We start from the raw sequence: 13,462 nt of genomic DNA on the forward strand, positions 1-13,462 counted from the left end.
CTAGCGGTAATTTTAATTCTTACAGACAATTATATATGTTGGTGTTAACGCTGGAAAAACCATTTTCATTCCTTTCTTGCTTGTGAAATCTGTGTTTTATCATCTGAGAGTATAAATCTTTGTCCCTGTAAATGTAAATCCACTCCACTCCACTCCGCAGGACGTCTTATGTTGTTGGAAGCATATGACGCCTCTGTTGCATTGGATTATGTGGGTGGTGGTGGTGAAGGACTGCATCGGCGTCATGATTAGTTTATTTTCAGTTTCTTTAATATATGTGTTAGCGTGACATCAAAGATCAAATGATTCAAGTCATGTGAGGTAGAATAAAGTAGTGAGGGTAGATGGAGTGAAGGAAGCCACGACGTTGCAAGAGACAAGCAAAGGAAGGAAGGAAGGATAAGTAAGTGCTACCGATGTGTCTCACAAATACTGCCAAGTAGTGATTCATCGACACCGAAAGAGTAAAACCATTTCCTTATTGAAACAGAGAAGGCAAAGGCAACAAGTGACTTGGAGGTGTAGCTCATGCATGGCAGCAGGCCTCCTCCGCCAGCTCCACCCCGTTGACGCTCTCGTCCCCCATCCTCTTCTCCTTGTAGACGTAACCCCTGGCGGCCGCCGCGAAGACCACCAGGTTCAGCACGCTCAGCACCGCCAGAAGCCAGTAGAAGTCGTACAGCTTCCCTTTGTTCAGGTCGTCCGGTAGCCACGCCCCCTTTCCGCTCTCCCCCGTCACCTTGTGGACAATGGTGACCAGCGTGGAGCTCAGGAAGAAGCCCAGCGAGAGCGTGCTTAGGAACAAGCCGGTGCTCATCGTTTTCATCCCCTTGGGGCACTCCCGCAGGAAGAAGTCCAGCTGCCCGATGTAGGTGAACGCCTCGCCTGCCCCCACCAGCAAGAACTGCGGCACCAGCCAGAAGACGGTCAGGGGCACGACGGCCGCGGTCGGGTCAGTCCGGGCTGCCCGGAGGCGCTTGCGTTCGGTGAGGGCAGCGGCGCACATGGCGACGATGGAGAGGACGAGGCCGACCGCGATGCGCTGGAGAGGTGTCACTCCCTGGGGGTTCCCGGTGAGGCGGCGGGCGGCGGGGACGATGAGGCGGTCGTAGATGGGGACGGTGATGAGGATGGAGCCGACGAAGAAGACAGTGAGGGAGCCGGCGGGGATCTCGAATGAGGGGCCGATGTGGCGGTCCATGGTGGTGGCCTGCGACACTGAGAAGGTGGTCATCTGGGCGTAGACGGTCCAGAACATGATGGTTGTGGCCCAGGTGGGGAGCATTCGGATCACTTGCTTCACCTCCTCCACGTCCGTCAAGGTGGAAAGCCGCCACTTGGTCTGGTCCACCGTCGCGTCTCCTTCTACGATGGCCGCCCGGTCCAAGAAGCTGCCATAAGTTGTTAAAGAAGAAGAAGAATCAGTACTACTATTACATCACCTTTGTACTGTTTCTGCTGTAAAAGTCGTGCAATCGATATATTGCATGTCTCGAGATTTATCGCCTAATCCTATCATTAATTAACTGTGCACTCTATCTTGATACAGAAAGATACCACTGATTAATGACAAGATAACACTACCTTTTCTTAACATGACATTACACTAATTATTTTTCAGTTGTCATTACATAACTAAGCATGCGCACACTTCCCCAAGATGTATTAAATGCAAATTAAAAGTAAGGAATAAAATCATGAACCAGCAGTAAGAACTGAGTGTCGCATAGAACTCTCATGACCCCATCTGAGGCCTAACAAGGGAGGGAAGAAGGAGACCATCTTCAAGTGAAACAGCAAGCCATTTACTACCAGATTTTGTTCCTCCAGCAAACCCCCCCTTTCTCGTGACTCATTCGTGGATGTCGACTTCGATCAGAGCGGAGACAGGACTGTGAAGGAGACAACAATGGAACGACTTGCTTCAAGTGGAAAAAGCTACTGTGCGTTAGGTTGACTCCATGAAGAATGGGTTCGGAAATAGGCACCACCATGACATGAACCTGTGATCTTTATATATATTCTTTGTCTTCATCCTACGCTGCAGTTTCTCTTTTAAGGTCTCGGTGACTAGGGTTTGTCATAGAAGTAACTTACAAGCTCTCAACTACGAAGCTATTCTTCTTCACTTCCACGGGCGCTAAAGAGAATTGGAAAGGTCTAATAGCTTGACAGTGGTAGGGGGTACCAAAACCAGCTCAGCATGGCAGGAGATCATTCATTGCTTTACTGTGAAGATTTTGTCTGTTCATGAACTTTGGTTGCCCTAATGCATGCACCACCACCTTGTCCTCGCTTTCAGGGCAGGGAGAATAAGGGAAGGTAACTGTAATAGCAAAAACTCACCAACCGTCTTCGAAACTGCTCATCTGTCACTTCACCCCATCAAGCTCAAGGAGCTAGCTGATGACTAAATTCTTTCGGAATGGAGGTGTATCAGGGACAGGCTTCAACTGTGGCTGATGAGAGAGTTCTTTAAAACATGGGGTAAAGGGTGGATGGGAGATCCCCAAGAAGGTGTGATTGCTGAACACATCCCTTGGCCAATCAGGCTCTCACGACTCAACGTAGAGAACTTAGAGGTCAAATTGTTCCTTCTTTTATTGATCTCTGGATCAAGATCTCATATATTTAATCTCCACCCTCCCACCGCGTAGGTTGATCATTGGATACTTTGCCTCCTCACTCACTGATCTGAGGGATCTTCTGTCGACTACATGCTAACAAATGACAGGTCAAGGATTGCTGGCTCGTTCCCATAACTTCATATCGTGGGGAAAGTCTTATCTACTCGGTGTTAGAATGGTTCGTGGGGTCTCTCACAATTATACATCTCTGGTCTCACTAAGCAGGGGTCCCTTTTGTGATTCTACCACAGCACAAGCTATCCCAATCTCGGACTCGGTTTCCTGCGTTCTTCTTCGAGCTGAATAATTAGAAAAAGATGACGTCCATATGATTTGAAGATAAGACTGTCATGTTGTATCGATAAGTTTCAGTGGTTGAAGGATTTTGGCTTGCTTAGAGATGGGTCTCTCTCTCTCTGTCTCTCTCTTCTAAGACACATGATGGCGAGTTTTGTGAGGAGGAGAACCTGTAAATGGACATCGGAGGAGGATTTGGAACCTTCTTATTTTTTCTTGTTGATAGGAGGGTTGCCAATTTTCTGTAGGCCAGCAGTTGATATGGTTAGGAATTAAGAAACGTAAGGTTGACAGCCAATCAGTAGGCCGAAAGGTCATATGCCCTTCACAGCCACGCCATATTCTATGATCCAGAGATGAACAAGTGTTTGATGTGGTCAAAGGTATCCTCAGATTAAAAAGAGAGGCAAAAAAAAAAAAGCAAGAAAAGAAGAAAAATAAGAAGAGACTGTAGTGCATGAAGGTGGGACCATCGAGCGGCCTCGGTGGGGGCACACTTGGATGAGTCCAGTGTGGACCCACTGGCAACCCGTGCTGGTCCCACGCAGTCGAGCCAATTGGCTTCGGACATGTCAACGAATAAGCGTGAGGGAGGAGGAAGGCAAGCGTTACCGGAACTGCTTGGTGTGGAGCAGCTTCTGCTTCTTCTTGTTGGAATAGGGGGCGCTGCATCCTTCGGCGGTGTCGATGTCGTGGAGCATGGAGGAGTCCGGTACGTCGAGGCGCCTCTTCCGCCACGCGCTGACCACGACGGAAGCGATCTGGGAAAGCGGGCTCCCCACCAGCCTCTTGAAACGATACCTGCTGGTGCCGGACAAGAACACGGCCAAGCCAGCCACGATGGCCACGGCGCAGATGCCGTAGCCCCACCGGCGCCCGACGTTGTCTTGGATGTAGACCAGCACGGTCACGGCCATCAGCGCCCCAATGCTAATGAAGAAGAAGAACCAGCTGAAGAACCGCATCATCTGCTTCTTCTCGGCCCGGTCGCCCTCGTCGAACTGGTCCGACCCGAACCCGGACACGCTCGACTTGAGCCCGCCCGTCCCAAGGGCCGTCAGGTAGAGTCCCAGGTACAGCACACCCAGCTGCGTCCCGTTCGCCCTCACACACCCGCCGCCCAGCGGATTACTGCACTCCGGGGGCCTCAACCCCGGCGCCGCCGTCGATATGGTCAAGATAGTCACCCCCTTTAGTATAAATTTCGTTCAGTATTGCTTGATTCTTAGCAATTCGTATACCACTACTAAACCATCAAAGGCGAGGAATGCGAAATGCTTACGGAGGCTTGGATGGCGGTGAAGATGGCGATGGTGAGGTATCTGAAAAGAAACGAGCAGAATTAAGACGATGAACCGAGTCTTAGGAATTCCTTGTCGGTGCATGGAGTTGGGGAAGGGAGGATACCGGCCGAGGTAGGTATCGGCGACGAAGCCACCGAGGAGGCAGAGCATGAAGGAGGTTCCCAAGAAGTTGGTGACAACGTTGGCGGATGCGGCATTGCCGAGGTGCATGGTGCCGGTCAGGTAGGTCACCAGGTTCACCGCGATGCCCAGCGTCGTCATCCTCTCGCACAGCTCCACCCCTTGGTTTATTTCCCATTGGCATCACATCCACAACCATCTTACTATCAGTCACGGAGCAAACACAGGTAGGCAACTGAAAACAAGGAAAGAGAGCCATGACCGGACCTAAGATCATGGCGGCGCTTGTCCAGCCGCCGGTGGTAGACTTGACGGCAGGGCGGCCCTTGAAGTCCCATGCGTCGGCGAGGGTCTTACCCTCTTCGGCGGTCTCAGGTAAGCTGGCCATCTCCCACTACAAATCTCGCTCTAGGATTAACAGGCGTGCGTTATTAGTAGCAAAAGGTAGGTGGAAGAGCAGAGAGAGAACAGTAGTATTAGATGATAGAAGAAGAAGAAGAAGTGAGGATGCAGGTGGGGTGGGAGACGGGGATTTTATAAGCAGATGGCAGGGGTTGTTTGGTCTTTATACGTATACAAAGCATACGCCATCGTGTATTATACCGACAGTCCCACCCCAATACTAACCTTCTAATTTTGAGGAGGTAAAAGCTTCTTTTCTCTCTATGAATTAACTAAAATTTCAATGCTGCTGAAACAATTTAAAAGCATAGAAAAGTACATCATCCAGCTAAGAGTAGCAATATCCAAGTCAAATCATGAAGGATGATGCAATAATGCACCCCTGCTGGTTTATTCTAAGGGAGAAGAGAAGCTGTGTGATCTTAGGAACACGAAGAAAGAAGTCGCTTGAAGCTTTAAACTCGCCACAATGAATGCCACGGAAGCGTTGAGCCATGCGGGTGCACCTGTCTTACTGAGACATCAACGGGTGACAACCTTGCAGGTATAAGTCACACGGCCACCTGCAATTGTTGGTGCCAAGTGAGATGGGAAGCCAGATATCATGTATTCTTTTTTATTTGACTTCAATTTATGGCAATTTACGTAACGAAAAATAGAAATTATCTCACAACAAAACAATGATAAATCATGATAACTCACAAAACCGAGAGATTAATCAAGTCAACTTGGTTTGCTAAGATGCAAGTCGGCAGTTCTTTGTTCATTGTTTGCCACGAATCCGGAAAAGAAAAGACGACTTCAAATGTAAACGAAGAAGACACCATCTCGGTGCGTTGAACGTTGTCCATGGCGGCCGACACGAGCTCAGAGCTGTGACAACGTCGAGACGCTCCATTCACGAGAGAGATGGGTCAAGCAAAAGTCAAAACTTCGAGCCTCTAGCGGCGATTCCACCAGCGTCGATCCGACGCGGTTCGGTTTGTCGCCATGGAATCCAAACCTCGAGACTCTAGCGGCGGTTCCACCAGTATCGATCCGACGCGGTTCGGCTTGTCGCCGTGGTCGTAGCCTCGTCCGCTTGCTCCATGTTGTCGGTCGTTGGCTCCACACGCTGTGGAAGGGAAGTGTCGATGGCTGGCAGTCGTCCCATTTGGCCTTCCTGATTAAGAACACTCACCTTTGGATCTCTCTGTTCAATCCACTCCGTCGCAGCAACAGCAGCATGAGGGAGGGAGAGAGAGGGAGAAGAGGAAGGTATTCTTTAAGCTTTACATCCTCGAGCTTTTGAAGCTCCCTTGTGAGTGTAATCGATGATACGTCGAAGATGACACAGTACTACATTGCCTGTTTGCATGTCTTTCGTCATTATTGTCACCCACGGAAGAAAACAGTAAGAAGGAAGTCAACTCTCAAGTCATTTATCGAAGCTACAGCAATCTGTCTCCAAGTCAAGAGTCCAAATACACGCATTGGAAACATTTCATGTCCTAGAAGTCTTGTCACCACCATCACTGATCCATGAGAGAACACAGTGAACAGTTCTTCTACTGCTCGGAACTCACCAATAGTTAGCAGGGTCAACTTTGTACTGGTTTGTTCATTTGCTGGAAAATGAAGCCTGATTAGTAGATTCTCTTCTAGTGTTGAAGATGGAAATGCCAGAAATAAGTACATGTGAGAGGTTTTTGATACTAAAGCAAGCATAAGTTTAGTGGTTTAATTGATTTTTTGTCAATAGAGTCACATATAGCCAATTTGAAACACGGTTCTAAACACGCCGAGCGATATCATTGGAGCAGATAGATTTGATCAATAATGCGTGTGCACAATATGTAGGAAAACTCTGCTTCTTGTGTACTATTGCCCTATTCATGAGAGTGTAGCAAAATAAATGAGATGATAATGTTGATCCAATCCAAGGATAGATATTTCAAGGAATCGTATTTTGGATAAGGATTCCATTGCAACTGCAATCTAGTAAGGAACAATCACCCTTAGAAATTTCTCACCGTCTTTTTCATCCAAACATTTACATCAAAGAATCAATATGGTAGCTGAATTCAGCAGTGCCAAGCTAAAACCACATCAACATGGTACCAGCTGCTGGAGTCTCCTAATGAGAACGACAGGTTCTTCTGCTCAACGATGGTGGAGTCTCTCGCAGACCTTATGAACAGTACACCATTTATCTTGCACAGAAAATGTCAGCATACAGACAGGAGAAGCTGCAAAACTATACCTAACGAAAATATAAAAGCAGTTACCGACACAGCCAGTGGCTTCTCCACCGCAAGTTTGTACGGACAGAGACGAGAGCGGGCAAGACAAATGATAGAGCCGTCCAATCTACGTGCAGCTGTAGATGGTTTGCGACTAAAATCCCAAAGCCGAGTCCCACAGGAACAGCGAGGGTTCACGGAATTCCAGGACTTCGTCCTCCCGTCCTAAGCAAGTTTGGAGTTAGCCGCAGTCCTTTGCACAGCTTCTGGGGCCGAAGCTTTCTGGATAGACATGCATTGGTCTCTCGCCGTACCTACAAGCAGGACTTTAATGGGCTTTATTTGGTACAGAGTAGACCAATGAAGCCATCCCGTTCGGCCCTCTGTGTTGCCTGCTTACAATATTAATATGAAAAGGGTCGATATTCTAAATTAGCAGACTGCTAATCTAAATTTTTTGAGCCTTTATCAAGTTGAGATTCTCGGTAAATTTACTTGTTCTGCATACCGTATTCCAAGTTTGACAGCGTTAATGCGTCAAAGATTCAGAAGCTTCATTGAAGTCACGCTTATGCGATCTTACAGCGGCTTACATAATTGAGAAATGTGCTATATATATATAAAAGGAGCTCATGCATGGCATCAAGCCTGCTGCTCAAGTTCCACACCCTGAGCGTCGTCGACGGACGTTCTAGTCTCCTTGTAAACGTAGCCTCTTGACGCCGCGACGAAGGCCACCAGATTCAGAGTGCTCAGAGCGACCAGAAGCCAGTAGAAATTGTACAGCTTCCCTTTGTTCAGATCGTCCGTCAACCACGCACCCTTTCCGCCGGACCCGGTCACCTTGTGGACTATGGTGACCAGCGCCGTGCTCAGGAAGAAGCCCAGAGAGAGCGTGCTTAGGAACAGGCCGGTGCTCATCGTCTTCATCCCCTTGGGGCACTCCCGCAGAAAGAAGTCCAGCTGACCGATGTACATGAACGCCACGCCTGCCCCGACCAGGAAGAACTGAGGGATCAGCCAGAAGACGACCAGGGGGACGACGGCGGCGGTTGGGTTGGCCAAGGCGGTGCTGAGGCGCTTGCGCTCGGTGAGTGAGGCAGCGCACATGCCCAAGATGGAGAAGACGAGGCCTACGGCGATGCGCCGGAGCGATGAAAGACCTTGGGGGTTCCCGGTTATTCGTCTGGTGACAGGGACGACGATGCGGTCGTAGAAGGGGACGGTAACGAGGATGGAGCCGACGAAGAAGACGGTAAGGGAGCCGGCAGGGATCTCGAAGGAGGGACCGATGTGGCGGTCCATGGTGGTGGCTTGCGACACCGAGAAGGTGGTCATCTGGGCATAGACGGTCCAAAACATGATGGTGGTGGCCCAGGTGGGGAGCATTCGGATCACTTGCTTCACCTCCTCCACGTCCGTCAAGGTGGAGAGCCGCCACTTGCTCTGTTCAGCCGGCGCGTCTCCCTCTATGATTGCCGCCCGGTCCAAAAAGCTGCAACGGGATAGAGTGAAGCATCCACCTCGAATCATTTAAGATATTAATTTAATTTCAAAAGGTAAATTATTAAGTTGTAGATCAAACTCATATATATATATATATATATATATATCAATCTAAAAATTTAAGCCATTAAATCGTGAGTCAAAATCATATATATATATATATATATATATATATATATATATATATATATATATATATCTCACCCATATTTATGAATATGAGACTGACGACCTTTTAATCCTCTTTTTCTAACAAGGGAGGCATTACCGGAACTGTTGGCTGTGGGGTACCTTCTCCTTCTTGCTCTTCCCTTTGCGGGCGACGCCGGTGTCGATGTCATAGAGGATGGACGGGTCCTCTGGCAAGGCGAGGCGCCTCTTCCGCCACGCGCAGGCCACGACGGCGGCGAACTGCGTCAACGGGCTCCCCACCAGCTTCTTGAACCGGTACCTGTTGGTTTTGGACAGGAACAATGCCAAACCAGCTATGATGGCCACCGCGCAGATGCCGTACCCCCACCGGCGCCCGAAATGGTCCTGGATGTAAACCATCACGGTGACGGCCAATATTGATCCGACGTTTATGAAGAAGAAGAAATATCGGAAGAACTTCATCATCTGCTTCTTTTCGATTCTATCGCTCTCGTCGAACTGGTCGGAGCCGAAGCCTGACACGCTGGACTTGAGCCCCCCTGTTCCGAGAGCCGTCGTGAAGAGTCCCAGGTAGAGCATTCCCATCTGCAAACCATTCGCAGGCACGCAACCCCCGGAGGACGGGCCAGCGCACGCCGGCGGCCTCAACCCCGGCGCCACCGTCGATATGGTTAAGATGATCACCCCCTGCGGTCCAAATGAGTTTCCGTCAGCACTCTTGCGTTCTAACATACGCTTACCGAAGGATTAGATGCGATGAGAAGAACTTGATGCTTACACACGCTTGAACAGCAGTGAAGACGGCAATGGTGAGGTACCTAAATCAATGTTAGCAAAGCGACCAGTAAAGAGATACAAGGGGAAGGGACGGAAGATGCATACCGCCCAAGGAAGGTGTCGGCGATGAAGCCACCGAAGAGGCATAGAATGAAGGACGTGCCCAAGAAATTGGTGATAATGTTCGCGGAGTCGGCACCGCCGAGATGCATGGTGCCCCTCAGGTACGGCCCCAGGTTCACCGCGATGCTCAGCGTCGCCAGCCTCTCGCCCATCTCCACCACTTTACAAGTTCCATTTTCACTGACAATCTTTACTTTTCATGAAGACAAAGAGATCACCGAGAGGAAGAAGGAAGGGAAGAGGTGGCAGACCTAAGCTGGTGGCGGCGCAAACCCAGCCGCCGGTTCGGGACTTGATGGCGGGCCGGCCCTTGGAGTCCCACGCATCAGACAGAGGCCTCTCCTCTCCGGCGGTCTCCGGTAAAACTACAATTTCCATTTCCCACCTCTAATGCTGGCACAAGGAAGAAGGCGACCGTATATGGAGATACACGCTGGGAATCGACCGACGGCGCTTTATGGCGGTGGATAGGGTGTCGTCGTCTATACGTCTGCCAAGACATTCCTGCAAACAGAGATACATGCACCGTCGTAGGGTACGCTCAGTATCCAACATACAAGCCATATTTTGGTTCCACGCACTTAGATATGTATCGCCCTCGTTTGTTAGAATCTAACATGCCAAGAACAATGGTCAGATCATTTTTATTACGATGGAAATAATTTTCTCTCATGTGTTCATGAAATTAAAGTGTTAAAACCGATCCAAATAGAAACCAAACTAATTCAAAAAAAGAAAAGGAAATATGATTCAAAATTTAAAATAAAAATATTAGAAATAGATAGAATAAATAAGAACATAGAACAACATAATTTCATTTATTTTCCTTTTAAATATAATAGTTTACTATGAATATAAATATATAAATGTTAAATATGTTCCATCAATTACTATATCGTTTCTTTAATGGTTCACTTAACATGGTCAAATTGAGATGGTTGAGATTAGAGGAAGTGAGAGTGGGATGAATTAGGGGCGACTATGCCTAATTCACTTTCTTTCAGATGCAACGCTCCCTTCCTAATTCACTGTTTATGTAATAATTAGCACGGAAGAGAATGAGGGACGCAAATGGCAGAATTAATGAGGGCAATTAGTTTAGTTTAGTCAGTGTATTTTTCCCGATAAGCATAGATCAGTTGAGCTAAAGGAATATGTTTGATGCGGATAGATTTGTCAGAGCAATCTATCGGGTCTAGGTAGATTGACCCGATAACCAATGTCTAATATTACAAATCAACCAAGACCCAACTTTAACGTGTCAACCAAAGTTTGAAGTATCTAAGTTGGTTAGAGTCCTATGTGTTCATATTGGGCAAGTGCTCGATATGTTTGATCAACTAAAGTAGTTAGGACAGTAGCAACTAAACATGTGATAACACAATTAGTAGTACGAAGACATAACCCGATCAATGTCTAAGCCATGTGGACATCATACCAAATTTATAATCCGAGAAATATTCTAAAAACGAGGGAATATAGAATATTCCACTCGTATCATTAAATATTTTCATAATTAACTCACTATAAAAGGCTATCTACGGCACGTAATCGAGATCAATTATTCTTTACTAAAATTATTCTATCAATGTAGGTTATTGATTTGATAAATATAGATCGAGATAAATGTTTGAGTCTACGTAAACCCTCGAACATTTAAATGTTTCTTGTAGTCATGTTGAAAATCTTATGCATGTCATCTTGAATTGAGTCGGATCGATCAAGACATCATTGATATTATTATTCTATAATTAATAAAAATAATTAGTAATATTTTGAGTCGAATTTGTATAAGTGTATATTACAAATTACATAAACAATTTATTTAACACAGAAAATTTTAATTTATATTTTTAATATATAAAAACTCGTTTATAATAAGATAGTTTGGCCGAGTGGTCTAAGACATCAGATTTAGGCTCTGGTCCGAAAGGGCGTGGGTTCAAATCCCACAACTGTCAGTTTTTTATATTTCTTAAATTCTTTTTTTATTCCTCGAATAACTAATCCGGTCTTCTCAAAATAAAAAATATTGAGATTATTCTTCAATATTTTTTTCGGTATTTGTGAAATAATACATTGCGGTATGTAATTTTTTTTAATATTTTGAGGTTTAGAAAATTAGAATTTCTGAGAAGCCTAGCAATTCCTATTATCTTTCTTTGGCATCTCTAATCTTATTCTATTCACTTCCCACAAATAAATAGATATCACATATGGTTTGGATGAAAACATTGAATCTATTTATCACACACAGAATACACCAAATCAATGGCTCCTACAATTGATATGTTTTATTTTATATTAATATGGACAAGCTTATTTAGTATTATTTTAAGTGGTAATTCGAATATATTTTTCTAATTTAAGCTTCACTATATTATCTTTCTCAAATAATATTAAAAATTAATAAAAAAATCATTCAAACATTAGATGTTATATTAAGAGCATATATCTTAGAGTTTAAGAAATCATAGAACAAATGTTTATCTTTGACAAAATTTATCTATAATAATAGTTATCCCTCTAATAAGACACATATTGGGAACCTACCACGATTTACGACCACATCAGCATCTAGGATGACACCTTAGCCAACACAAATCCCACAAAGGTCGGGCAGCGCTGACCAATCACAGCACCATCCCAGAGAAGACGGGACAACACCGAGCGAGTACCGCACCGACCTGTAAAGGCCGGGTCGGCATAGCGTCGTCCCGGCCTTCCTAACACGGCACCCACCAAGTACAACGTTGTCCCACAAAGGCCAGGACTACCCTGCATAGCGCCGTCCCATGAAAGTCGGGACGACGCTGACCGAGTACAACGTCGCTTAGCAAAAGGTCGGGACGGCACTGCCCGTGCACAGTGTCGTCCCGCAAAATCCGGAACGGCGTCGCCCGACAAAAGGCGAGGATGGCGCCGTCGTGCCCAACACCGTTCCGAAATACTAGGACAACGCCGAACCAAGTATAGCACCGATGGTAATAAAATAGCCCAGGTACGATCGGTCCCCCTAAGGGGAAGATAAAAACCCCTCGAGAGGTCAGACAAAGGGAGGTTTTCTTCTTCAGCCACTAAAAGCTAGCAAAATCTTCGGATGGGTCAAAGCCGGAAGCCCCTTCCCGACCCTGACCTATGTGCAGGGACCACAGCCCGAGGAGCAGGCAACTAGCCCTAAGGAGCCTTCGACTCGATAGCCAGAGCTCAAACCCGACCCGCTAGAGGTGGACGATCTTGCACACCTAGGACAGAACCAAACTGTGCCAACTCGTTCTACCACGATGTAAAGGATCACAATCACCCTCGTATATCTTATTTTAGACACTAGTAATCCATCGATCTGATGGGTCGGAAAGTGAGCTGTATATCTATTAGAGATTGTAATTTAAATTTGATTAAAATTAAATTAGGAGTTTGTGTTGAAATAGAAATATTTCTTTTATTAGGGTTATGAATCTATGGCTTAAGTCTATAAATAGATGGTGCCTTATTCACCACAGCCAAAAGCTAAGAGAGAGAAGAAGTACAGTAAATCTATAGAGAGAGAAATAACATCATTTAGAAAGAGAAACAATAATATAAAGAGAAAATTAGGACTGTTTAGAGAAAGAAATAGCACTATAGATAGAGAAATAATACTCTTTAGAGAGAGAAATGTCTGTTTTAGAGAAAAAGAATCATATTATTAGAGAGAGAACATTTAAGGAGAAAGAAATTATAGAGAGAAGATTCATGATATCAATAAGATAATTCTCGACAAAGGTATTTGTGAAATATTGATAAAGGTTTTATAGAACCTAGTAAAGAAGAAGATTCCTACATCCCAAATCTGAAGGCCGAGTTCAGAGATCACAAGAAAAAGATCAAAATGCTCTTACTATTATTCATCAAGTAGTGGAACTCAATATCTTTGAGAAGATCTCCATAA

The 13,462-nt window shown here is 46.0% G+C and overlaps 2 protein-coding genes and 1 non-coding gene across 3 annotated transcripts; 1 reads left to right on the plus strand and 2 right to left on the minus strand.

Annotated features, from left to right (window-relative positions):
• Positions 1 to 462: 462 nt before the first annotated feature.
• Positions 463 to 4,853, minus strand: LOC103970375 (protein NRT1/ PTR FAMILY 6.3). The gene is made up of 5 exons (XM_009384136.2): positions 4,616 to 4,853; positions 4,332 to 4,509; positions 4,207 to 4,246; positions 3,537 to 4,114; positions 463 to 1,391 (listed from the first exon to the last, which is right to left on the minus strand). The coding sequence occupies exons 1-5, from the start codon at positions 4,734 to 4,736 to the stop codon at positions 527 to 529; spliced, it is 1,782 nt and encodes a 593-aa protein (XP_009382411.2). The 5' UTR covers positions 4,737 to 4,853; the 3' UTR covers positions 463 to 526.
• A 2,658-nt stretch (positions 4,854 to 7,511) lies between these two features.
• LOC135596552 (protein NRT1/ PTR FAMILY 6.3-like) lies at positions 7,512 to 10,062 on the minus strand. Its single transcript, XM_065088605.1, has 5 exons — positions 9,783 to 10,062; positions 9,514 to 9,691; positions 9,410 to 9,449; positions 8,747 to 9,318; positions 7,512 to 8,467 (listed from the first exon to the last, which is right to left on the minus strand). Exons 1-5 carry the CDS (start codon positions 9,907 to 9,909, stop codon positions 7,615 to 7,617), a joined length of 1,770 nt encoding a protein of 589 aa, XP_064944677.1. The 5' UTR covers positions 9,910 to 10,062; the 3' UTR covers positions 7,512 to 7,614.
• A 1,350-nt stretch (positions 10,063 to 11,412) lies between these two features.
• On the plus strand, positions 11,413 to 11,492 carry TRNAL-UAG (transfer RNA leucine (anticodon UAG)). Its single transcript has one exon. It is a non-coding gene; the product is annotated as a tRNA-Leu (tRNA).
• Positions 11,493 to 13,462: the final 1,970 nt, after the last annotated feature.

Source organism: Musa acuminata, chromosome BXJ1-11, assembly GCF_036884655.1.
Source record: "Musa acuminata AAA Group cultivar baxijiao chromosome BXJ1-11, Cavendish_Baxijiao_AAA, whole genome shotgun sequence".
Taxonomy (NCBI): Eukaryota; Viridiplantae; Streptophyta; class Magnoliopsida; order Zingiberales; family Musaceae; genus Musa; species Musa acuminata.

What these genes read in the sequence shown, in the direction of transcription:
- LOC103970375 (XM_009384136.2), bottom strand. Translation starts at nt 4,736, where the DNA reads ATGGCCAGCTTACCTGAGACCGCCGAAGAGGGTAAGACCCTCGCCGAC. An exon ending in AAGCGCCGCCATGATCTTAG is followed by an intron (nt 4,510 to 4,615) that starts GTCCGGTCATGG and finishes AAATAAACCAAG; the next exon opens with GGGTGGAGCTGTGCGAGAGG. An exon ending in TCACCGCCATCCAAGCCTCC is followed by an intron (nt 4,115 to 4,206) that starts GTAAGCATTTCG and finishes TTTATACTAAAG; the next exon opens with GGGGTGACTATCTTGACCAT.
- LOC135596552 (XM_065088605.1), bottom strand. Translation starts at nt 9,909, where the DNA reads ATGGAAATTGTAGTTTTACCGGAGACCGCCGGAGAGGAGAGGCCTCTG. An exon ending in TCACTGCTGTTCAAGCGTGT is followed by an intron (nt 9,319 to 9,409) that starts GTAAGCATCAAG and finishes TTTGGACCGCAG; the next exon opens with GGGGTGATCATCTTAACCAT. An exon ending in CCCCACAGCCAACAGTTCCG is followed by an intron (nt 8,468 to 8,746) that starts GTAATGCCTCCC and finishes ATCCCGTTGCAG; the next exon opens with CTTTTTGGACCGGGCGGCAA.